The 26,605-nt window shown below is 41.0% G+C and overlaps 3 protein-coding genes across 4 annotated transcripts; 2 read left to right on the forward strand and 1 right to left on the reverse strand.

Moving 5' to 3' along the window:
- Window positions 1–5,405: 5,405 nt before the first annotated feature.
- Window positions 5,406–6,347, forward strand: LOC128588870 (olfactory receptor 958-like). The gene has a single exon (XM_053595631.1). It carries the CDS (start codon window positions 5,406–5,408, stop codon window positions 6,345–6,347), a length of 942 nt encoding a protein of 313 aa, XP_053451606.1.
- A 4,271-nt stretch (window positions 6,348–10,618) lies between these two features.
- On the reverse strand, window positions 10,619–12,737 carry LOC128587874 (glycylpeptide N-tetradecanoyltransferase 2). Of its 2 annotated transcripts, XM_053594330.1 has the most exons (2): window positions 11,254–12,737; window positions 10,619–11,177 (listed from the first exon to the last, which is right to left on the reverse strand). In XM_053594330.1, the coding sequence occupies exons 1-2, from the start codon at window positions 12,727–12,729 to the stop codon at window positions 11,133–11,135; spliced, it is 1,521 nt and encodes a 506-aa protein (XP_053450305.1). In that variant the 5' UTR covers window positions 12,730–12,737; the 3' UTR covers window positions 10,619–11,132. The 2 variants fall into 2 exon arrangements, with proteins under 2 accessions (XP_053450305.1, XP_053450306.1); XM_053594331.1 differs by having other exon boundaries at window positions 10,619–12,737.
- A 6,834-nt stretch (window positions 12,738–19,571) lies between these two features.
- LOC128588979 (putative olfactory receptor 10D3) lies at window positions 19,572–20,510 on the forward strand. The gene has a single exon (XM_053595828.1). The coding sequence runs from the start codon at window positions 19,572–19,574 to the stop codon at window positions 20,508–20,510; it is 939 nt and encodes a 312-aa protein (XP_053451803.1).
- Window positions 20,511–26,605: the final 6,095 nt, after the last annotated feature.

The following is a 26,605-nucleotide window of genomic DNA, read 5'->3' on the forward strand; positions in this document are numbered from 1 at the left end:
TTAAGTCCGTTGAGTAGCAGTTCTTCACCATTGGGTGATTGCGGATCCTCTAAAGAGCACAGGAATACTATTTATTGGAGGATCTTTCCCCAGAAAAAGTGTGTTTGTTGTTTTTGTGTCACTTTTCACAAAATGTTAAATATAATGTCAAAGGATGTTAAGGGTTAAGGCAGAACTGATTCAGAATTACTGCATCATACCTTGGACCTAAATTCTGATTCTGGGTGGTTGACCTTGGGAAAATTTCTTCTCTCTTAACTTCTATATATATTGTTTCTAATACATAATATCTGAGACACAAAATGAAATAGTTTCTTTTTTTAATTTTTGCTTTCTTCTAGGTTTCATCATCCAAGATATGTTCTACCTTAGTACCAATGCATGATATATCTATGGCCGTCTTTAATTTCATGATGAGGAAGGTGCAGCGGAGGCACTGTACCATAGGATTACACATCAAAACCTTAATTTGGGTTCCTGGTCTGTTAAATGTCCCAGGCATGATTTTTCTCATGAATTTTGGTAGTTGCTGAAAAGAACAGTCACCGTCCTAACATATTTAAAATCTTCTTGTCCCTGAAGGTTGTTCAAATCACTAGCATTGCTCACGGTATCATTTTCAGGAATTAACTTCAGTATCATCACACATGAACCTGTGTCTTTTTCACTTTTCCTATGAAATCTCATTTACAGAACTGTATGAGGCTTGTTTTTCTCCAACCTACAGAGATGATCTGAATCTAGAGTAGGGCTCTAAAAACTCAGAAAACAAATATTCTAAATAGAGCAACTGTAGCTTCCTTAGTCCCAGATCTCTATTTTTATTTGGCTCCAAAATTATGATAAACTTGGGCAAATTAACTTTGACTTTCTCCTTCTGGGTTTACTCCTTGATAAACTGATAATAGTAATAGTGTCCAACTGCATGTGGTTTTCAAGAGAATAGAACAAATTAACTTATATAAAAGGCTAAGATGGTGTCTTTCTAGCTCACACGGGGTGAAAAATAAGGATTAGCTGTCATTATGTATGTATTTAAGTGTACTGATCTTAACTGCATCTCTGCCACAGAATAATGATTTCCTCATTATTGAGGAAGTAGTGAGGGGAAGTAGCAAAGGGATCATCCAATCTCCTCACACTTGAGTCCTCTTAGCTCTTCTTTCATGGTCTTTCTTCAGTACTTTTCTTCTTCATTTACCTAAGAAATATGATTTACTTCCTTCATTTTATTTTATTTTATTTATTTATTTATTTATTTTTTTTAGAGACAGAGTCTCACTTTATGGCCCTCAGTAGAGTGCTATGGCGTCACACAGCTCACAGCAACCTCCAGCTTCTGGGCTTAGGCAATTCTCTTGCCTCAGCCTCCCAAGTAGCTGGGACTACAGGCGCCCGCCACAACGCCCAGCTATTTTATGTTGCAGTTCGGCCGGGGCTGGGTTTTAACCCACCACCCTTGGTATATGGGGCCAGCGCCCTACTCACTGAGCCACAGGCTCCGCCCCTTATTTTATTTTTCAAGACAAAGTCTCACTCTGTCATCCTGCATAGTATCATGATAGCTGAGAGCAACCTCAAATTCCTGGGTTCAAGTGATCCTCCTCCCTCAGCCTCCTGAGTATCTAGGACTATAGGTGACCACCACCATGCCCAGCTAGTTTTCGATTTAGTGCAGACGTGATCTCACTCTTGTTCAGGCTAGTCTCAAACTCCTAAACTCAAGCAATCCTCCTGCTTCGACCTCCAGAGTGCTAGGATTACTGGAGTGAGCCATGGCGCCCTGCCTACTTCCATGATTTTAAGTACCTGTCTAGCCCCAGTCCTCTGTTTAGTTTCAAAGTCATGTATCCAACTCCCTTGTGGACATTACTATGAGTCGAACCACAGACTTCTCAAAATCAACATATATAAAAGTAATCTCGTTATTTGTCTTGAAAAAATTGATATTAATTCTATAATTCACTTAATTCCATATATCATTTAATAGTCCACCTTGCTTTTCTATTTACTAAGACATCAATCCTACTTCATCATTGTATGTGAATTTTGCCTGGATGATTGTTTTATGTTCCCAGCCTGTCTCCTCAGCTATAGATTATTCACCCTGTAAAATGTACTAGATATTGTTACTGAAGTCAACTATCTCAAACACAAAGCTTATCATTTTTCATCCCTGTACCTTTCATGGTACAGACCCTGGACACTTTCTTCTTTTGTGAAAACTCCCTTCAAAACTTAAACGGTTAGTATTATTTCAAAACTGTGCCATGAAAATACATTTAATTGGGCGGCACCTGTGGCTCAGTGAGTAGGGCGCCGGCCCCATATGCCGAGGGTGGCGGGTTCAAACCCAGCCCCGGCCAAACTGAGACAAAAAATAGCCGGGCGTTGTGGCGGGTGCCTGTGGTCCCAACTGCTCGGGAGGCTGAGGCAAGAGAATCGCGTAAGCCCAAGAGTTAGAGGTTGCTGTGAGCCGTGTGACGCCACGGCACTCTACTCGAGGGCGGTACAGTGAGACTCTGACTCTACAAAAAAAAAAAGAAAGAAAATACATTTAATTATATAATTATATACTTTATCTTATTTCATTAATGTATTTACATTTTATTTTCCCTAAAGGGGAACGTCTGTGTTCTTCTTTAAAGAAGAGTCTATGAATAATTTTTAATTATTAGTTAATAATTAATTTTTAATTATTAATAATTAATAAACAATTAATTAATTATTAATAATAAATAATTTCTCAGCATCTCATGTGGTTTATGACCGTAGATTGTAATCAACATATGTTTACTGAATAAAAAAATTAGCATACAGCTATGCATTTTCCTCCTTTTAACATCTAAACATTTAAAATTTTGCCCAACTTGATGTTATAATTCCTAGGCTCTAGTGTAGTAATCTCTTTCCCTTTCATAAACTTTTGAGCCTGTAGAACGAATGGATTTTTTTTCTGCTTATCCAACATTTCAAAAAAAGGTCAAAATGTATCATTAAAAATAGCACAGTATAAATTACCTCTTGTGGCCTATTTTATCATAAAATATAGGTTCTATTATTACTCACTAATGCAATGAAGAGTAAAAGCCACATAGGTATAGATATGATGGATTTTCCAAAAATTAGTAATCTTTTTTTGTAGAGACAGTCTCACTTTATCACCCTTGGTAGAGTGCCATGGTATCACACAGCTCACAGCAACCTCTAATTCCTGGGCTTAGGCGATTCTCTTGCCTCAGACTCCCGAGTAGCTGGGACTACAGGCGCCTGCCACAACACCTGGCTATTTTTTTGTTGCAGTTTGGCAGCGCCAGGTTTGAACCCGCCACCCTTGGTATATGGGGCCAGCGCCCTACTCACTGAGCCATAGGCGCCACCCCCAAAATTAGTAATCTTATTTCCTGATTTATTATACATATTAATCCCAACTTTTCGCTTGGAGTTTGTTTACCCATTACACGTGAGAAAAAACTGTTTAGATTATTAAGTCTAACTGTATTCATGAGGTAGAGTCATGAACAGAAAATATTCTATTACAGGTAGGTCACGGAATTTGTTCTTTCTTACTCCCTTTTGAACAGAAAAACTCTCTAAAATTTTATGAAATATTCCATCTTCTAAGTCACTTAATTTATCCACAAGATCCGAAAAACATTTTTGCATTGCTACATAAAATACTATTCCCAAATTTAATTAAATGGAAATGATCAATAAAGATTATATGGTTTTCTTACCCACTGAGATCAGGTAAAGTGTGTATAATATTCATAACTCTTCTAGTAAAGGAAAAAATCAGGACCATTTCTAACATATTTTTACCAGTTCATTTGAAAGAAAAATGCTTATTTTTCTCTGTAAGCAAGGTCTTAAAGGTAGGCATAGAGAGATCTTATGAAGAACTTCATGCTGGAAAAAGTACAGTCTATATTGGATGATGGAGCAGAAATCCACAAAGATGTTTTGATAGGATAGAATGATGCATGAATATCAAAATGTTGAAACTGGACAGCCAAAAATGATATATAACAGAACCTGTGGTGTTTTTTTGTTTTGTTTTGTTTTTTATTTTTTGAGACAGAGTCTCACTCTGTTGCCCTCCTTGGTAGAGAGCTGTGATGTCACAGCTCACAGCAACCTCCAGCTCTTGGACTTAGTTGATTCTCTTGCCTCAGCCTCCAGAGTAGCTGGGACTACAGGCGCCGGCCAAAACGCCCAGCTATTTTTTGGTTGCAATTTGGCTGGGGCCAGGTTTGAACCCGCCACCCTCGGTATATGGGGCCAGCGCCCTACTCACCGAGCCAAAGGCGCCACCCCAGAACCTGTGTTTTTGTATAAACAAAATTTTAAAAACCAGAGAGACAGAAAGTTCCTAACACGGCAGAGTAGAAACCAGTGTGAAAGCTTCTTTACAGTTATACAAATGAAAACGTTCAGCTTCCTAAGAGCTTTATCTTTATCTAGTGACTTCTTTGAAATCTCACTTGATCTTAGAATGCATTAACAAAAATAAAGGATTCAATGAAAACATTCTTCTTTGTCTAGCTGTCTGGAGTGCTGAACAATATTTAAAAGAAGGGGGTTAATACAAAAGTTACCAGGGAGAAATTCAAGACCATTTTGACAAGCATGCATATAAAATAATCCAAATGAAAAGATAAACAATTAAGCTAACTTATCTTTGAACTGTTGCCACCTCAAAAAAATACATTAATTTTTTTTCCTATCTACATTTCCATAGGTTTTTGTTTTTTTTTTTTAAATCTTTCCTAATGATGATAGATTAAAAATCCTTAGATTCTAACCTGGGATTTGCCATGAATTGTAGAAGAGAATTTGAATTATTTAAATTACCTGACTCATAATTTCTTCATCATCTATGAAATGAAAATATTCACATCTACCTTACAGAATTACGTTCATGTTTGCCTAGAAAATCGTGGTGAAAATTCTATGGAAAATATGAATGCTATAAACATTTATTTTATTTTATTATTATATTTTGCAGTTTTTGGTCGGGGCTGGGTTTGAACCCACCACCTCTGGCCTATGGGGCCAGCGCCCTACTCCTTAGAGCCACAGGCACCGCCCTCCTATTTTTTTTTTTTTTCACATGTTCTCTATTTCCTTTTTTGCCTTTCCCTGCCTTTCTCATTCCTCAACACCTCCCCTCTGTCATTTGCTCCTCTTTGTCTGATGATAGTGAGATAAAATCTGCTCATTTACGATCAGGATAAACATTATCTTTTCATTATGATTGATTTTTCCTATGTGAATCAATGTGATTTTTTTCTATCAATCTGTGATTGATGTTTTCCTTGTGAATGGACTGGTGGCAATCAGTCGAGTCCCTTGGATGATCAACTTGTCATTTCCCCTCTTTCTCAGGATAACATCTAACTTCTATGGAGCTAAAGAATCACACTTCGGTGACCGAGTTCGTCCTGCTGGGCATCCCGCACACAGAGGGGCAGGAGACTGTGCTCTTCGCTGTGTTCCTGACCTTCTACCTCTGCACCCTGCTGGGGAACCTGCTCATCCTGGTCGCTGTGGTGTCTGACTCCCACCTCCACACCCCCATGTACTTCTTCCTTTGTAATCTCTCCGTGCTGGACATCGGCTTCTCCTCCGTGAGCACCCCGAAGATGCTGGCCGTCTTGCTGGGGAAAAGCCGCGTCATCTCCCTGGGTGGCTGCATGTGCCAGGTCTTTTTCTACCACTTCCTGGGCAGCACCGAGTGCCTGCTCTACACGGTGATGGCCTACGACCGCTTTGCTGCCATCTGCGCCCCGCTGCGCTACACGGTCGTCATGAACCGCCGCGCGTGCGCCCTGCTGGCTGCCGGCACCTGGTTCACCAGCTCCTTCCACGCCACGATTCTCACCACCTTGACCTTCCAGCTGCCCTACTGCGGCTCTAATGTGGTGGACTATTTCTTCTGTGACATTTTCCCTGTAGTCAAATTGGCGTGTGGCGATACAATTATCATCGAGACGGTGAGTTTCACCAACATCGGCCTGGTGCCCATGACCTGCTTCTTGCTCATTTTCGCCTCCTACGTCCGCATCGTCGTCGCCATCCTGAGGATGCGCTCTGCAGAGGGGAGGCGCAAGGCGGCGTCTACCTGCGTGTCCCACCTCTCGGTGGTCACGCTGTTCTTTGGTCCCTGCGCCCTCATCTATACCCAGCCATCCTTGAGCGAAGTGCTGGTGACCCCGGTGCAGATCTTTGGTAATGTGGTGACCCCCATGCTGAACCCCACAATCTACACTCTGAGAAACAAAGATGTAAAGGGAGCCCTGAAGAAGCTATCCGGGGCCCAGACTGTTTCAGAAGAACGTCACTAGTCCCCTTGGGGGTGAAGCTTTTCAATCTTCTCATTTGTGTATTAGACTAATTAAAAAAAAATCTGTCCATGCAAGTTGTGAGGGTCCCTCTGGAGTAAAAACAGCTGGGAAAAATTCTAACAGTTAAAAACCTTTGCCATCTTCCTTATATCTCTGAAGTCCAGATAGTAAATATTTAAGGTGTTATGGGTCATATAATCTGTCGCAAATACTCAACTTTCCTGTTGTAGCATGGAAATAGCCATAGAAAATCTATAATGAAATGGGTGAAGACATGTTCTAATAAAACTTTATTTACAAAAACACGTGGTGAACAAGATTTGCCCCACAGGCCCTAATTTGGTGACCCCTGTCATAAAGACTAGCTGAATTTGAAAACACTCTTTTTACAGCAATGCTTATAATGGCTTAAGATTGGATTCCAGGACAGGAGTTTAATTACTAATCAGAAATAGGCAGTGAAGTGTTGGATATTGAGGGGCACAGTGAACATGCCCTAAGGAGAACTTCATTATATCCCAATTACACACAGTGAGAACCACTCTTTGAGGCAGACCCATCTGCCTGGGATCCATGTTCACACCTAGAAACATACTTGTTCCTCTGGTCCTCGTACCCTAGATGGCTATAAAGGTAAATGACCACTACTCTTTCTCCTAAATATAAATGCTTTCACCTTAGAGATTTCAGATCTCAGCATCACCACCTCAGAAGTCGCTCAACTTTCCTCTCCCAGTATCATCACTCCATGAGCGTTCCATTCATAAACCACCATGAGGTTGGGGTGTGAATATTCCATTGATGAGTGTTACCAAACCGTTGTCACAAGATGATGTTGTATCAGGTGAGAGGGTTTCTATTGAAAGGGAATCTCTTCCTGCTGTCTTTAGTCTGACTGCTCTGTGATGAAAGACAAAAATGTGTGATGTGGTCATACATGCATAGGAGCTGTTATGGCTAATTTGGTGGTGGGCTCAGGCCCTGTCAGATGGATAGAGAGCACCAGGAAGTATGATGTATGAAGTATGAAATATGAAGTATGATGTCCTCTTATCATCACAGAAAGGCAAACTCTGTTGGCAGTGATTGGTCTCTATAGGGACCAAACCCCCATCATCACCTGTGCTCGGGACCTACCTAGTTCTAGTATAACTAACTCCACCAACTGGGTTTTCAGAGTGATACTGGCAATCAGAGGTGGCCTTGGTTTGACAGGATAGATAAATTGATATCTATATCTATTTAATATAGATATCTATAGAAAATAAAGAAAGCAGGATATATATATATATATATATGCCTTTTATTCTAGCTGTGTTGGGTCAACTTGCCACTCACTTCTCCATAAAGGCAAACCCCACAAAACTTCATGGTGCCAACCTACCCAGAATTTTTCAAAATCCTCATTAGATTAAGAGATGCTCTTTCTGCCATTTCTAATTCTCTGGAAGAATGTAAAATACACATGAATTCCCAAGGACAGGAGCCAATTGTTATAGAATATTTTGCACACATCTCACCAATTGCTGAGTTTGATGTTGTCTGGAAAGGTTGTTATTCATCACAGATGGTTTTGATTTGGGTAGGAGTTTGTATAGCCATTGACCTTGACTCAATATTATTTTTCTTTTTTTGGTCATTGACCTGTCCTTTACTTTCTACTGTGACAGTTATCCAATAGCGGTTTTAGGGGGAAAGTTACATGTCTGATATATCAGGATCCAGTCTAGGGAAGTGAAAGAAAGAAGGACCAGAAGAGCGGCAGAAAAAATGGACTATTTGAGGAAAACAGTGATTAAGCATTTGAAATGAGATATTTTTACAAGTCTGAGGTATAAAGTTGTTATTTTAATTCCAATCTCCTGAAATTGAGTAAATGGATTCTGTATATGTCCTAGGATTGAGATGTACCTTTCACTTTTTTCTCACATTCCTAAACCATTCTGAGACATAGGAAGTATAGGTTTGGCTCCATCTAGTTCATATCACAGTAATGTCGCAAAGGGAAACACTACCATATCCATTTCAACTAGATAGTTCAGTAACATCTAATTACTCCCTTGGCTCAACAACCTCCTTGAATAGGCCCATTCAGGAACAAGGTCCCAAGGGCTCCAAGGACATTTAAATTTCCACATAGAAGAAAACAATGTACCTATTAATATTAGTGTCTTGGAAGACATCTTTACAGAAGACAGAGGCATGTTCAACTTTATGTCATGCAGTCTGAGTTTATTTGGCTAAGAATAAGGAGATTCAGATCATGGGAGGAGATCCATGACCCTGGCTTATGGTGGGATGTCAAAGGCAAATTTGGGCTAAAGATCCTAGAAAGACAGATGGCGAAAGGACCAAATTTCCTCCCTGTAAGTCAAATTAAATGCCATACGCATGTCTTTTGATACTTCTCTTTTATGCATCACATATTCAGTGGAGAAGAGGACTTGGAGTCCTTGGTTAACAAATCTTCCCAGAGTTTAGGATGAATAGGAGCCTGGGGTTACTGGCCATAAGAATGGGATGTTACTTGTTTGGTTTGTTCTTTAGTCCACCATGTTAGTCCATCAGCTTTCAAACTTCATTCTTCTTATTTTCCTTTATTTATTTATTTTTAAACTTCAGGATATTAATGGCACATGTATTTTATTTACATACTTTGTTTTTTGCACAAATGGAGTCAAGGTTGTAAGTGTGTCCTCACCCAGACAGCATGCACCATTCCCCAATAGGTGTGAATTTACCCATCCTTCTCCCTTTCCCAGGTTGATTTTCATTGAGATTTACTTCCATATGCGCACTTCAGTGTTGGTCAGTCAGTTCCAACCTCATTTTGAGTACATGTACCTATTTCTCCATTCCTGTGATGTTTCACTTAGAAGCAGTTTCTTCCAGGTTGTCACAAGCAATACTAGACCACCATTTTTCTTTACAGCTGGGTAGTTCTTCGTCTACCACATTTTATTAATCCATTCATGTGTTGGTGGCACTTGGATTGATTCCATGTCTTTGTGATTGCTAATGTGCTGCTATAATCATTTGAGTGCAGCTGTCCTTTTTATAAAATGACCGGTTTTTCTTTTATAGATCCTGAAATTTGGACTTGATTTTATATGATTAAAGAATGGAAACTCTAAATAACCTTCACCCAGATACCTTCGGTTTGATTCTTTCTGTGATGTATGACAGCCAGGCCCTTCTTAGAGGCAGTTACATTATGCATAGCTCTTTTCTTGGGTCTGGTCGACTTTCAGAGCACAGTGCCAAGCTTCTTTCAGGGTGCAGGTGCCATGGAGGCAAACAGAGAAATCCTAAAATATTGAGGAAATGAAGTTAATATGCCCACATTAATATGTGGTCAACCTGCTTTACAAGGTTGTTTGTGATCCCTTTCTAAGAAAACATTAAAATAAAACAAAATGTTGTCATGAATAGTGGCTCACAAATACAGTGAAGCTCAAGTTGTATATATAAAAATACACTGAATGATCCTGAGACTTGATATCCCTCTACCCTGCGAGAAGCAACATATGTTTGGTGGGGGTGGGGGAAGGTTTGTCTTTCTCTTCAAAAATTTTAACATTTGAAACATCTTTTCTAATAAAGGGCATCTATATTTGAAATGAGTGCAATAATAACATTTGCTACAGATTCTGTTAAGTGGTCTATGGCAGTTAGTTATATTCTAATTATAATGCCCTATAGTTGGGATCACAAGTAGTCTTTCTTTTTTTTTTTTTTTTTTTTTTTACAGTAAAGGCAGGAAGTATCTATTTTGTGTTTGAGACAAGGCCAGTCTATGTGGCTTCTTGTAACATCTTTTCCCTTGGGTGACTGGCAATATATACACGTCTATGTACACTATGAAGCTTTGTTTTCAAATTCTAGGTAAAAACACCGGCAGTAACAAAATTATGAATAGTTATTTACAAGTAAGATATCTTCCATTAGCATGACAGTTTTCATGATAAATTAAAGTCAGCATAAAGGAACATGTGCAATTTTGCATAAGTAATAAAAACATTCAAACTATCAATGTCCTGATAGCACTAATAAATTCCACCGGGCATCTCTTTTGACTTGACAGCTTTCATTTCCTTTTCCTCACATATCCTTGATGTTGCCGAGAAGAAAGTGGAGTTTTCGTAGCAGCAGCAAAGTCTGGTCAGTCAAGGGGCATATGCTCTTTCAGAGGGTACACAACGTGTGTACAAAACTTGGCTTTTGAAATAATCCACTGATTGTTGGTGAAGAACAAAATACGCATTTGTATATTTATTGATTTGGCAACTTTGCTTAGGGAGAAAGAGATGGACTCGTCATCGGTACATGTTTATACTGCTCCCCACTTTCACCATCCACCACTGGTCACTGAGTTACGGAAGTGTTAATTCCATATAGGTTCCCAACGATACCGTGTACAACAGAAGTAAGAATTTTCCAAGTGGATCCTTCATTCTGTTACATGGACAAATACATTTAATAAATAGAAAGGCAGCACTTTATCTTCACATAACAGCAAAGATTTTCTTACATGATTCTGTGACCTTTTAGTCCACAGAGAAAAAAAATCCCTTTTCTAGAGGAAAAATACCTCTCTCTTCATGAAGAGACAACCAAAGTTTGAACATTAGAAGAATGTGCTCTTCTGTACCCTTTCATCCCTCTTACCAATGTGTAAACAGTGAAAAAAGGATGAATTTTACCATCCCAGCTAGGACATGGACACTATTGGTCACACAGGGATTTTTCATCTTTTCTGATTGTTATCCACTGCTTCGGGTTCATTTAAGTTGTGCTTTTATTCTTCTTTGGAATAGCAGTTCCAGAAATCTTTAAATAGAATATTAACAAATGATGTCAGAGTTCTAGAAATAAAAATATCCATCTACTGTAGTACAAGTCCAACCTTCTCGGAATCTGTTCCCGGACATCTCCAGTTGTACAGGTAATACTGTAAATTGCCATCTCCTGCACCAAACTTGAGTTTTTCCAAGAAAGTCTTATTTTCCATCAAGTCCAAGGCATTGAACACATCAAATCCTTTCAACTTGGCCAGGATGAGTGCATCACTCATCAGGTCCAACAGGGGCGTCTCTGTGTGAATGTTGTAGAAAGAGTAGGCGGCTTTGAGGGTTTTGTGAGCTGGGTGGTGCATCACTGTTGAAGGGAGCGTGTAGAAGCTCAGGAAGTCAGTCAGTTTTCCACTGGAGCTCTCCACTACAAATGTGTCGATGATATGCTCCCGGGGAAGGAACCAGTGGGCTACTTCCACCTCGTCCATCACTGGCGCCAGGTGAAACTGCTTCAGGTAATTGTTGATTAATTCTCGAACTGCTTTGATATCTTTTGGTTCCATGGGTCTCAAACCTGATGTCTTTGTAACATCTGGCAGTCTATATAGCTTCATTGTTCTCTGCAAAGTCATATTTCTACTCAAGTGAGAAAATTTCACTTCCACCAACTTTCTGGGGTTTAGTGATCGATGCCAGTATCTGCACGTGGCCACGGGCTTGGGCAGAACAACGCCAGCTGTATACACAGCCTGAAAGATCCCCTCCAGGTTCACCCTTCTGGTTATCTCTCGGATTAACACTGGGGCTACCCGCTTCGATCTCAGTTTCTTATGAACGCAAAGAAAGTTGATTTCTACCATCTTCTTCACACTGTCATAAATCCGAATGTTTGCTGGGATGGCGCTTATGAACCCCACCAGTTTCTTATTTGAAGACACTCTGACCCCACAGTGCCACTGGGGGAGCCAGCCTGGGGGACGCAGAGCCCACAGCAGGAACTCGGGCGAGTAGTCGAAGCGGAACATGTTGTCATCGTCTTCCACGTAGTTCTCATTGAGCAGCGTGTACAGCTCCTTGAGCACTTCAGCGTTACTCAAGTCTAAAGTGTCCCACATGAAGCCCTGGGGCAAAGAATACGGTTCTTGGCGCACGTTGTCCTTGTCCGGTTCAATGGCACCGTGAGATGTTACGACTTCATTTAGTTTGGGTACCGGTTGTGTGTCCCAGAACTGGTATCTGTGTTTTCCGGCCTCATCAATGCTCCTGGCTGGGCCCTGGCACGCAGATAACAGCTCCATTGCTCTCTGGATATCCTGCAGCTTCTGTATTGGGATGGTGGGATTCTTGGAGGGCTGCTGAATTTTAATCTCCTGGGAATCAGAGGCGGAGTCTGACTTGGTGTCCCCGGAATTTGCTTTCTCCTTTTTTCTCTTCTGTTTCTTCTTTTTCTTTTTGGCTCCCAAATCCCCTCCGGAACTTCCTTTGGTGTGCTCGGTCTCCTCCTCATTGTCCCCGTCTATCCCGCACGTGTCCTGGTCGTCCAGCTCCAAGCTCTGCAGGCTGGCCGCAGACTCGCTGTCCTCCGCCATCGCGGCGGCGCGGGCTCCACAAGTAGTCTTTCTAAAACTTAGAATCAAAACAGTCATTTGAGTTTAAAAACAATTATTTACTTGGTACAGTCACTCCACTGACAGCAAGCCAGGGCATTCTTCCATGCCCTCTGCTTTTTTTTTTTTTCTTTTTTTTTTTTTTTATTGTTGGGGATTCATTGAGGGTACAATAAGTCAGTTACACTGATTGCAATTGTTAGGTAAAGTCCCTCTTGCAATCATGTCTTGCCCCCACAAAGTGTGACACACACTAAGGCCCCACCCTCCTCCCTCCATCCCTCTTTCTGCTTCCCCCCCCATAAACTTAATTGTCATTAATTGTCCTCATATCAAGATTGAGTACATAGGATTCATGCTTCTCCATTCTTGTGATGCTTTACTAAGAATAATGTCTTCCACTTCCATCCAGGTTAATACGAAGGATGTAAAGTCTCCATTTTTTTTAATAGCTGAATAGTATTCCATGGTATACATATACCACAGCTTGTTAATCCATTCCTGGGTTGGTGGGCATTTAGGCTGTTTCCACATTTTGGCAATGGTAAATTGAGCTGCCATAAACAGTCTAGTACAAGTGTCCTTATGATAAAAGGATTTTTTTCCTTCTGGGTAGATGCCCAGTAATGGGATTGCAGGATCGAATGGGAGGTCTAGGTTGAGTGCTTTGAGGTTTCTCCATACTTCCTTCCAGAAAGGTTGTACTAGTTTGCAGTCCCCACCAGCAGTGTAAAAGTGTTCCCTTCTCTCCACATCCACGCCAGCATCTGCAGTTTTGAGATTTTGTGGTGTGGGCCATTCTCACTGGGGTTAGATGATATCTGAGGGTTGTTTTGATTTGCATTTCTCTAATATATAGAGATGATGAACATTTTTTCATATGTTTGTTAGCCATTCGTCTGTCATCTTTAGAGAAAGTTCTATTCATGTCTCTTGCCCATTGATATAAGGGATTGTTGGCTTTTTTCATGTGGATTAATTTGAGTTCTCTATAGATCCTGGTTATCAAGCTTTTGTCTGATTGAAAATATGCAAATATCCTTTCCCATTGTGTAGGTTGTCTCTTTGCTTTGGTTATTGTGTCCTTAGCTGTACAGAAGCTTTTCAGTTTAATGAAGTCCCATTTGTATATTTTTGATGTTGTTGCAATTGCCATGGCAGTCTTCTTCATGAAGTCTTCCCCCAGGCCAATATCTTCCAGTGTTTTTCCTATGCTTTCTTTGAGGATTTTTATTGTTTCATGCCTTAAATTTAAGTCCTTTATCCATCTTGAATCAATTTTTGTGAGTGGGGAAAGGTGTGGGTCCAGTTTCAGTCTTTTACATGTAGACATCCAGTTCTCCCAACACCATTTATTGAATAGGGAATCTTTCCCCCAAGGTAAGTTCTTGTTTGGTTTATCAAAGATTAGGTGGTTGTAAGATGTTAGTTTCATTTCTTGGTGTTCAATTCGATTCCAAGTGTCTATGTCTCTGTTTTTGTGCCAGTACCATGCTGTCTTGAGCACTATGGCTTTGTAGTACAGACTAAAATCTGGTATGCTGACGCCCCCAGCTTTATTTTTGTTACTAAGAACTGCCTTAGCTATACGGGGTTTTTTCCAGTTCCATACAAAACGCAGAATCATTTTTTCCAAATCTTGAAAGTACGATGTAGGTACTTTGATAGGAATGGCATTGAATAGGTAGATAGCTTTGGGAAGTATAGACATTTTAACAATGTTGATTCTTCCCATCCATGAGCATGGTATGTTCTTCCATTTGTTAATATCCTCTGCTATTTCCTTTCTGAGGATTTCATAGTTTTCTTTATAGAGGTCCTTCACCTCCTTCGTTAGGTATATTCCTAGGTATTTCATTTTCTTTGAAACTATGGTGAAGGGAGTTGTGTCCTTAATTAGCTTCTCATCTTGACTGTTATTGGTGTATACAAAGGCTACTGACTTGTGGACATTGATTTTATATCCTGAAACATTACTGTATTTTTTGATGACTTCTAGGAGTCTTGTGGTTGAGTCTTTGGGGTTCTCTAAGTATAAGATCATGTCGTCAGCAAAGAGGGAGAGTTTGACCTCCTCTGCTCCCATTTGGATTCCCTTTATTTCCTTGTCTTGCCTAATTGTATTGGCTAGAACTTCCAGCACTACGTTGAATAGTAAAGGTGACAGAGGACAACCTTGTCTGGTTCCAGTTCTAAGAGGAAAAGCTTTCAGTTTTACTCCATTCAGTAAAATATTGGCTGTGGGTTTGTCATAGATAGCTTCAATCAGTTTTAGAAATGTGCCACCTATGCCTATACTCTTCAGAGTTCTAATTAGAAAAGGATGCTGGATTTTATCAAATGCTTTTTCTGCATCTATTGAGAGGATCATGTGATCTTTATTTTTGCCTCTGTTAATATGGTGGATAACGTTTATAGACTTGCGTATGTTAAACCAGCCTTGCATCCCTGGGATGAAGCCTACTTGATCATGATGAATGACTTTTTTGATGATAAGCTGTAATCTATTGGCTAGGATTTTGTTGAGAATTTTTGCGTCTATGTTCATGAGTGAGATTGGTCTGAAATTCTCCTTTTTGTTTGGGTCTTTTCCTGGTTTTGGTATCAGGGTGATGTTTGCTTCATAGAATGTGTTGGGGAAGATTCCTTCTTCCTCAGTTTTTTGGAATAATTTCTGCAGTACAGGAATAAGCTCTTCCTTGAAGGTTTGATAGAATTCTGGAGTGAAGCCATCTGGACCAGGGCATTTTTTAGTTGGAAGCTTTTTTATTGTTTCTTTGATCTCAGTGCTTGAAATTGGTCTGTTCAGGAGGTCTATTTCTTCCTGGCTAAGTCTAGGGAGAGGGTGTGATTCCAGATATTGATCCATTTCCTTCACATTGTCAAATTTCTGGGCATAGAGTTTCTGGTAGTATTCAGAGATGATCTCTTGTATCTCTGTGGGATCAGTTGTTATTTCCCCTTTATCGTTTCTGATTGAGGTTATTAGAGATTTTACTTTTCTATTTCTAGTTAGTCTGGCTAATGGTTTATCTATTTTATTTATTTTTTCAAAAAACCAACTCCTTGTTTCATTAATTTTCTGAATGATTCTTTTGTTTTCAATTTCATTGATCTCTGATTTGATTTTGGATATTTCTTTTCTTCTACTGAGTTTAGGCTTAGATTGTTCTTCTTTTTCCAATTCCATAAGATCTCTTGTGAGATTGTTGATGTGCTCTCTTTCTGTTTTTCGAATGTTGGCATCTAAAGCGATGAATTTTCCTCTCAAAACTGCTTTTGCAGTATCCCACAGGTTTTGGTAGCTTGTGTCTTCATTGTTGTTATGCTCAAGGAAGTTAATGATTTCCTGTTTTATTTCTTCCTTCACCCATCTGTTATTCAACAGAAGATTGTTTAATTTCCATGCCTTTGGGTGGGCTTGAGCATTTTTGTTAGAGTTGAGTTCCACCTTTAGTGCCTTATGGTCTGAAAAGATACAAGGTAAAATTTCAATTCTTCTGATTCTGTTGATATTTTTTTTGTGTCCCAGGATATGATCAATTTTGGAGAATGTTCCATGGGGTGATGAGAAGAATGTATATTCTTTATCTTTGGGGTGGAGTGTTCTATATGCATCTATCAAGCATAGGTGTTCTAGGGTCTCATTTAAATCTCTTACATCTTTGTTTAATTTCTGTTTAGAGGATCTGTCCAGCTCTGTAAGAGGTGTGTTAAAGTCCCCTGTTATGATGGTATTATCAGATATCATATTGCTCAGACTGAGTAAGGTCTGCTTCAGGAATCTGGGAGCATTTAAATTGGGTGCATAAATATTTAGAATTGAAATGTCTTCTTGTTGTAGTTTTCCCTTGACCAATATAAAGTGACCATCTTTGTCTTTTTTGACTTTAGTTGCTTTAAATCCACATGTATCTGAAAATAAAATTGCAACTCCTCTTTTCTTCTGAATTCCGTTTGCCTGAAAAATTGTCTTCCAACCCTTGACTCGGAGCTTTAATTTGTCTTTTGAGGCCAGGTGTGTTTCTTGCAGACAGCAAATGGATGGCTTGTGTTTTTTAATCCAGTCAGCCAATCTATGTCTCTTCAGTGGGGAATTCAAGCCATTAACATTTATTGAGATAATTGATAAGTGTGGTAGTATTCTATTCGTCTTATTTGGTGAGAGTCCATTGCTTAATTTTATCTTTTGCATCAGTGTGGAGGTTAGGTTTTGTCCTTTGATTTCTGAGTTCTTACTTTGCTGCTGATCCATTGTGGAGGTCAGTGTGCAGAACAGGTTGAAGTATTTCCTGTAGAGCTGGTCTTGTTGTGGCGAATTTCCTCAATGTTTGTATATCCGTAAATGATTTGATTTCTCCATCAATTCTGAAGCTTAGCTTAGCAGGGTACAGAATTCTGGGCTGAAAATTGTTCTGTTTAAGTAGATTAAAGGTAGATGACCATTGTCTTCTTGCTTGGAAAGTTTCATTAGAGAAGTCTGCGGTAACTCTGATGGATTTGCCCCTGTAGGTCAACTGGCGCTTACTCCTGGCAGCTTGCAGAATCTTTTCTTTTGTCTTGACTTTGGACAGGTTCATCACAATGTGTCTTGGAGAAGCTCGGTTAGAGTTGAGGCGACCTGGGGTCCGATATCCCTCTGAAAGCAGTGTGTCAGACTCTTTGGTGATGTTTGGGAAATTTTCTTTTATAATATTCTCTAGTATGGCTTCCATTCCTCTGGGGCATTCTTCTTCCCCTTCTGGAATTCCTATAACTCGTATGTTGGAACGCTTCATAAAGTCCCATAATTCTGACAGTGAACGTTCTGCTTTCTCTCTCTTCTTTTCTGCCTCTTTTACTGTCTGAGTTATCTCAAGAACTTTGTCTTCTACCTCTGAAATTCTTTCTTCTGCATGGTCTAACCTGTTGCTGATACTTTCCATTGTATCTTTAAGTTCCCTAATTGACTGTTTCAGTTCCTTCAGGTCTGCTATATCCTTTTTATATTCTTCATATCGTTCATCTCTTATTTGATTCTGTTTTTGGATTTCCTTTTGGTTATTTTCCACTTTATTAGCAATTTCCTTCATTGTTTCCATCATTTCTTTCATTGTTTTCAACATGTGTATTCTAAATTCCCTTTCTGTCATTCCTAACATTTCTATACTGGTGGAATCATCTGCAGTAGCTACCTCATGGTCCCTTGGTGGGGTTGTTCTAGACTGGTTCTTCATGTTGCCTGGAGTTTTCTGCTGATTCTTCCTCATGAGTGATTTCTTTTATCTGTTTCCTTGCCCTAATTTTCCTTTCACTTCCTTTTGCTCTTTAAGTTCTTATGCCTGTGGACTAAGGGTTATAGGACCAGAAGGGTGAGAAGGTTGAAGAGCAAAAAAAGGGGATGAAAGAAAGGAGGACCGAGTGATAAGAAAAAAAGAAAGATAGAGAAAGGAGAGGGGGTGGGTATAAGGAATATGGACAAAAAGAAGAGAGGCACAGAAAGAGGGAGACAGGGCAATATAGGTGTACAGTAGGGTACTTTGACACAACCTTAAAAAAACCCCACCTTCTGGGGGTGCCCAGTTGCGTGGTTCCCTTGAGGTCAGCAGCTCTTTGCTAACCTGATCAGACACAGTACCCCACCTCCACCAAGTAGAGAGGAAAGACAAAAATGCTATAAATCAAACCAAAAGAAGCAAACAGAAAACTTTACGGGGATAAAATTGGGTGAAAAACCAAATTATATCGGTAGAAACACTAGCAAAAATGAAGTTGAAGTTATTAAAAAAGGCAGCAATGGGAAATTATAATTAAACTAGGAAAATTGAGAAAGAAAAAGGGATCTGTGTGGAAAAGATTGAAATTAAAAAAACAAAAGAACATCAGCAACGTCAAAATAAACAAACAAAAAAAACAACCAAACCAAAAAAATAAAAGAAGAAAAAAATACACAACCAAAAACAAAGCAGTTTGTATATGTTATTGAATATTGTCTGGGCAACACGTGGTCTTCTGGGGTATGAGATGTTAGTCACAGTTCTGATACGACTGGAGGCTGCTGATTTCTCAAACCCCAGCAGGTAGACACCCTAAATCTCTCTTCAGCCTACTTAAAAGGCACTTTGAACTTGTAAACTTGCTGAGCAGAAGCTTTCCCAGCTTTCTCGCTGGAATCGCTGCTGAAGTGGCTATGCACTTACTCAGTGTGCCAAAACCGATCTCACTCTGCCCCTGAGGGTTAGGGCTGCAAGGCGGCTCAGACCCCACCCTTAGGCTACTTGGTTGCTGGGTTACCAGCTCCCACCCGTTTCTAGCTCTGCGACCCTGAGGGCAGAGCTTGCCGGGGCAGATCCCTGACAATGGATCCGTGTGACCCACCACCAAACACTATCAGCTCCGTCTGGCTCAGTGGCTCAGACTGGGGCCCTAGACAACGGCCAAAGTTCTCCGCACTCCCGCTCAGGCCTTCCCCAAGGCAGTTCAACTCAGTGCCAAGTCCAAGGACATCAAAACAGTTCACAGGTAAGGCCTTTCTGGTTTGCAGTCTCGCTGCTACTGAACTTACAGTTGTGGGCGGGTTTAGACGGATTGAACACACGCGACCACTTGCCGGCTTTCCACTGTTTTAGTCCTCCTCTTGGGGTCCAGAAGTCTCTCGCTGACTCCCTGTATTTTCATAGGAGTGATGATAGGCAGTTCCCACCAGCCAGAGATGCCTGGAGTCCTATCTCCCCAGACTCACGGTGCCCAGATGCAAGGAAGCTGTTACTCGGCTGCCATCTTGCTCCGCCTCCTGTCGCCGTCATGGCCCTCTGCTTTTTATTCCTCCCCCAGGACTGATTCCCATGGAAACACAGAACAGCTCTGTGGTGACGGAGTTTATCCTGTTGGGAATCCCACACACAGAAGGGCTGGAAACAATACTTTTTGTTTTATTCTTGCCCTTCTATGCCTGCACCCTGCTGGGGAATTTCTCCATCCTCGTGGCTGTTATTTCTTCCGCTCGCCTTCACACACCCATGTATTTCTTCCTGGGGAACTTATCTGTGTTTGACATGGGTTTCTCCTCCGTGACTTGTCCCAAAATGCTTCTCTACCTTGTTGGACTGAGCCGACTCATCTCCTACAAAGACTGTGTCTCCCAGCTCTTTTTCTTCCATTTCCTTGGGAGCATCGAGTGCTTCCTGTACACTGTGATGGCCTATGACCGCTTCACTGCCATCTGTCACCCTCTGCAGTACACAGTGATCATGAACCCTAGAGTCTGCGCGGCCCTGGCTGCGGGCACCTGGCTGTTAGGGTGCATTCATTCCAGCGTTTTGACTTTCCTCACCTTCAACCTGCCGTACTGTGGTCCCAATCAAGTGGCTCACTTTTTCTGTGATATCCCAGCACTCTTGCCATTGGCCTGTGCTGACACATCCTTAGCCCAGAGGGTGAGCTTCACCAATGTAGGCCTGGTATCTCTCGTCTGCTTTCTCCTAATCCTTGTATCCTACACTCGCATCACAGTGTCTATCTTGAGTATCCGTACCACTGAGGGCCGCTGCCGTGCCTTCTCCACCTGCAGTGCCCACCTCATCGCCATCCTCTGTGCCTATGGGCCCATCATCACCGTCTACCTGCAGCCCACACCCAACCCCATGCTGGGAACTGTGGTCCAAATTCTGATGAATCTCGTAGGACCAATGCTGAACCCTTTGATCTACACCTTGAGAAATAAGGAAGTAAAAACAGCTCTGAAAAAAATACTGCACAGAACAGGCTGTGTTTCTGAGAGTTAGTACAGATTGATAGATGGGTGCACAACTCTAGAATAACTTCTATTCGGCTGTGAAATTTCACTCTTGAATCCTCGCATACGATGATGATGTGGGATTTTCTGCACCTACTAGGTGGTATGGACCAATGCATTTTCTTTTTGTGTATCATATTTCCTTGTATTATCCCATTTTTTTAAACATAATTTTTATTAAATCACAACTGTATACATTCATGGAGTACAATGTGATGATTTGATGTACAATGTGGAATGTTTGAATCAAACTAGCATAACCATCACCTCACTTACTTATTTTTGTGGTACAACATTTATAATACACTCTTAGTTGTTTTGAAATGTACCCTTGCATTGTGCACATTATTAAAGGCAGAATCCTATGCAATTTTAATTTTTTTAAAGTTTCTCAATAATGAGTCATTACCTAGTAGCTTGCTATTACCAGAGTTGAAGCATTTATTTAATACATTTCTTCCAATATACTTTAACGCTATGCTTTTTGGGGGACAGAGGGAGACAGTCTCACTCAGTCACACTGGGTTGAGTACCAAGGCATAGCTCACAGCATCCTTAAACTCCTGGACTCAAGTGATCCTCTTGTCTCAGTGTCCTGAGTATCTGGAACTACAGGCTCATGCCACAACAGCTGGCTATTTTTTCTATTTTTAGTAGAGACAAGGTCTTGGTCTTGCTCAGGCTGATCTTGAACTCCAGAACTCAGGAGATCCACCCTCCTTGGTCTTCCTGAGTGCTAGGATTACAGGCATGAGCCACCATCCCCATGCCTGGATAAAGCTATGCTTCTTATACAAATCTGTTTGGGATCATTCATCTTCATAACAGCAAAGTCCTTCTATATTCTCTCTTGTTTAGATTGCTAAATAGAGACTGTGGAGTAGCATTCTGTGCGTTAATTTCTCTCTCTCTCATTTTTTAGTTAAAAACAAAATGTTGGAGCACGGCCATTTGGAATTTTTCTATGCTGTAAGCTCCCAGCTGGTAAATAAAGCCCTTCCTCCTATAAACATGGTGTTTGGGTGCTATTTCTCTCCGTTCTGCCTCGTCTTCCTGCAACATTTTTGGTTCCCTGACTGGGAAGCCAGATCACCCTTGGAGAGAACACGCACCTGGTAGTTGCCACCAATCCTCTGGACACCAACGTGGGGACCCCTGATCAGCCTGGGTGACATGAACCACAGAGCACACTAGGGAGGCAGTTTGGCCTCCCTGTGTGGACGCCTTGACTGGGCTGAGAAAGGACCCCATCTGTGGGTCTTCAAGGAGTCAAACACCGGGAGGATTGGCATGCAGGAACAGGTACCTAAGCAGAGAAATGTCTAAGGCAAGGTGTGATTGATCTGGGTGTCCCACTACAGTTTTAGTGGAAGACGGAGCCTGATCAACTCCTTGGGCATTAGATCGCAGGCAGTTCTGTTGAGAGGTGTGTAAGGGTGTATGAATGTTGTGTGACTGACAGAACTCCGAGGGTGGAGTTGGACCTCCCTTCACAGGGCCTGGGGAAGTGTTGGTTTGCCTCCTATGGCTAAGTGGCAGCTCAAGTGGGAAATCACGTCTGCCCAAGTCAAGAAATGTGTTGGAATTGTGTGCGTGGAGAATGCACACGTGAGTGCTTGGAGAATGACTGAAATGAGCAACAATAGGTGGGGTTTTGCCGCCCCCCCAACCCCCCATTCATGGGGTGAAACCAATGTGTGAGTGTGCCCCTCTTCCCTGCTCCAACTTGGCCCCCTGGCTATTCTGAGAGAAACTGGAAGTTCCAGGTTTTCTGCTTTCTGTCTTAGGTGTGGCAATGTGGGACTTGGGGGAAAATTAAATGACATTAGAAAGGATGTTGTTGTAGTTTTGTTACTTCATAGTGAATAACGAAACTTTAGAATTTCTTCAGTGAGTCCTTGGTCTCAGGAATTTAAGAATTGAGCAACAGGTGTACAAGGTGAACAGCCTCTGGAAGGAGGGAGGAGGCCAAAGTCAGAGGTTTCCTGCATGGGTCCTTTGTCTAGGGGTAAATAATTGTCCCTGGGAGATATTTTGGCCAGGACTTGGTAAATGGAAAAATACCTTTACAAACTGAATGGGTGTTCTAGCAAATGAATGAATGCAGACCCTCACCTTGGGCAAGGTTATTAGGTCCCTGCTGGGGTTTATGTCTGGGGAGGGGATTAGGATGTGTGTTCTCTACTCAGGGTGGAGCCATCCAAAATGTTTGGGACTGCTTGGTTCATGACCTTGCTAGGGCTCAAAGGGTATGTATGGCCTGCAACATGTTTGTTCTAGAGATGGGAGTCTGATGTCTGAGCTCACCTGAGCCTGAAAAATGGGAGTTCTCTGCCTAACCCTGAGTGGAAAAATCCTGTATCAATATTATATCTCATAAACTATCTCTCAGAGACAGATTAGGAGGCCCTGGATGCCTGAAGTCTACCAGTCTGTGGCGGAAACAATTTGTAATGTCCCAACACTGCTGGAAGTGGCTCCAGACCTCTCACTCTTTTTCTTACCATCATAATACAGCAAGGACACAGCAGGTGTTTCTTGAGTCAGCCTTTCAATTCCCATGAAGGTGTACCCTGAGTCAGGGTAGTCAGAGCACTTGTTTCAAGGTGTGCTTAATTTTGTGCCTGAAATTCTGCTAGTGAACAACGAATTCTCCAACTAATAGTATATTCTTTTTCAAAAGCAACAGAAATGCGATGATACCCAGTTCAAGAAAGAGATATTTATGATTGGAGGGAGGAAAGGCAAGGAGGCAGATCCAAGGGCACATAGAAATATTTCTCTCTAGATTTCATTTTGGCCAAAGGTCAGGATTGGCATCCTCAAATCTCTTTTGCTGCAAGACACCTGGAGAAGTAAGTCAGTGCGTATTTGTCAAATGCCTGCTTTGCAGCAGATCCTAATCTTAAGCTAGATCTATAAAGAGGAAAAAGATCCCTGCCCTGAAGGAGTCTATCAAGAGCTGATAGAGGCTTGGCGCCCATAGCACAGTTGTTACGGTGCCAGCCACATACACCAGGGGTGGCGGGTTCAAACCCAGCCCGGGCCAGCTAAACAACTGCAACAACAACAAAAAATAGCCGGGCGTTGTGGTGGGCGCCTATACTCCCAGCTAGTTGGGAGGCTGAGTCAAGAGAATCGCTTAAGCCCAAGAGTCTGAGGTTGCTGTGAGCTATGATGCCATGGCATTCTACCGAGGGTGACAACTTGAGACTCTGTCTCAAAAAAAAAAAAAAAGCTGATAGAATCAGATAATAATGGAATTATTCATAATGAAATATGATAATCACAGCAAAACTCACTTTTTGGGTCTTACCATGTGCTAGGTATTTTTTTTATGCACTTCACTTACATTAACTCATTTGATTCTCATGGCAAGCTTATGAAATATTAGTTTTATCCTATTTTATGCAGAAGAAAACAGAGATGCAGAGAAGTTAAGAAATTTTTATAGCTAGTAAGTTATAAAGATCAGATTAGAATCCCGCAGGTGACTTCCGTGCTCTTTCTTTGAATAATTTCATTATAACCCCAACACCATGGTACAGAAGAAAAATAAAAGCACGTGGAAGTGACCGATTACTTTTGTAAAGGGCCCTTTTGCAGGCTTTGGAGGAAAGTGACATGTGAGCTGGGCTGTGAGAGATCAGTGGGTGGAGGCTGAGTGAAGACTAAAGAGGTTGGGAAGTGTGTAGAATCGGGGAGAAGGGACGACGTGTGGCTGTGTAGACGTGGAATGAGCACGTTGCTTGCAGGGAAAATTATATTGGTAGAAAAGGGATTGACAGAGATGGGAGTGAAAGAAAGAGATAAAGCATCATAGTGCGAAGGGCCCTCTAGATAGAAAGCCCACACACATGGCTTTACCAGAAGAATTTACACATGATTTTTAATACTGTCCACACCCTCAAGAGTGTTTTGTTGCATAAGATAAACTATATGGACACCCTACTTCTCTGCAAAGCTAAGGATGACGTGGAGGTGGAGACTCAGGAGCATGTGGAGACTGAGTATGACTTATGTCATCTTGGGGGTGGGACACAATTATAAGAGGGACTTTAACAAATGCAAGCAGTGTTACCTGGTTCTTTGTACCCTCGATGATTCCCTAACAATAAAAAAAAAGTCATCTGAGAAAATTTGCCAGTTGAACTAGTACCAAGAATGAAGTGGGCAGGATGCTCCACTATCAGAACAGAGAGGACTCTGCTGTCTTGTACTCCAATGAGGAGTACTTAACACCCACTGAGTTTTGCATCATCAGATGTAAGGTGTATGAGCTCAGCCACTCAGCTGAAAAGACCCTTTCTCATCCATTACCTGAGCTCATTCAGCAACCTCCCCGCAAGGCTGGGACTAGATTAGGACTGTCTCATTTCTCTGTTCTAAATTCAGTTAGCTATACCACTTAAACTTCTTTTCAAATGTAAGCAATAATGTCTCCTTTTATTACATGCTGTTAGGTAAAATCACATATATCGTGGGTTCTTAATTTTCCAAATTTAAACTAATCCTGCATAAGCCCCTCTGCCTGCTAATCTACATATGTGATGGTGATAGCGACTAGACATTGAGAGAAAAGCCACGGAAAAATTAAGGGTCCCTCTTAAAGCACACTCCGGCCTGGAAATAATCCTACCACAAAGGATCAGATAAAGGCATGTTCTGTTTTACTAAGTGGAAAGTCCCATAATGAGCAGGATGTGGTTTGCACTCATGCTCACAAGACACATGACCAGGAGGGTGCAAAAAAAATCTCAAAGTCATCTGGCCACAGACCCAACGATCACTATCAGCTTCTTTCTGCTACCACACCTCTCTAGTCACTGGTCTAAAGCCTCAGATCTTCTTACTTATTCATCTCTCCCGTTCATTCTAATAAATTGTTCTTTCTAGCACGCTCCAAATAAACAAATCTGAAGGCTCTCTTTACACCTAGATGCCATAACACAACCTTATGATGTTTGCCCTCCACCTCGCCCATCAGATCTTTCCCTATCTTTGATACTTCTTTAGGAGGTTTACTCCTTATTTCCATATTTGATCATCTCTCCCCCAAATTTCATTCAATTAGGTGACTCTGAAAAAAGAAGTGAAGAATGAGATTTGGGTTGAGTTATGTAATGGAGCAGATTTATGTAGACCATGAAGATTTCAAACCTTCCTTTGTATTGTCAACCTCTTTTCCTGAAGTCTTCTGAATTACCTTCTAATTTGACATCCCCCTTGTTTATCTGTGACCTTCCACTGCATTATCCACATCCAGTTGGTATTATCCATATCCCATTTATTTACTTGTTTATTCCTAGTAGAAAAAATTACAATGGTTTCACAATCGTTAGCCTGTACGCCTGTGGGAAACCATTTTACCAGCAACTTTATCAACTGCCTTGTATACTAAAGTACTGTGCTTACGTACAATTTATTTTATCTTTAATCCTGCAATCTCCACTCATTTCTAATGTTACAAAGTTCAGTCCGGTCTTCCCCAACTCTTTCACTGAAATTATGCCATACACTTACAATGCAGTTAGACTCTTTTGCCACAGTCTACATTGTATCATGGGGTCTCTTGTCTCCTAATTAGCTTTTTGGGGTTCACTTATATTAAAGTTTACTATTTGTGCTGTAATATTCTTTCAATTTTGATGAAGTTTACTATTACGTATTGTCCACTGCAGAATCATACACACACCCATGAAGAGTCTCTCTGCTTCACCTATTCAACCTTTTCCCCTGTCCAAATACCTGGTAACCACTGGTTTGTTACTCACTAGATAGGTTTTCTTTTTCCAGAAGATCATATAAATGGAAGTGCACCATGTGTAACCTTTTCTGACTCAGCTGACTTTTTCTGGCAGAAAAAGTGAATTTTTAGTTCTATTTAATTTAGTTAAAGTTTGAATGACACAGGGCCAGGGCTACCATATTGGTAAGTATGGTAAACACATCTCTCATTTTGCCAGGCGTGATCATGTTTTAGGCATGTTGTGTTTTCATAATTATTTATAAAATATTCATGCACATTTTAGACTTCAATTTCCTCACCCATAACATGAGACGAATTCTTGTATAGGTAAATCT

This window comes from Nycticebus coucang, chromosome 6 (genome assembly GCF_027406575.1).
Source record: "Nycticebus coucang isolate mNycCou1 chromosome 6, mNycCou1.pri, whole genome shotgun sequence".
NCBI lineage: Eukaryota > Metazoa > Chordata > Mammalia > Primates > Lorisidae > Nycticebus > Nycticebus coucang.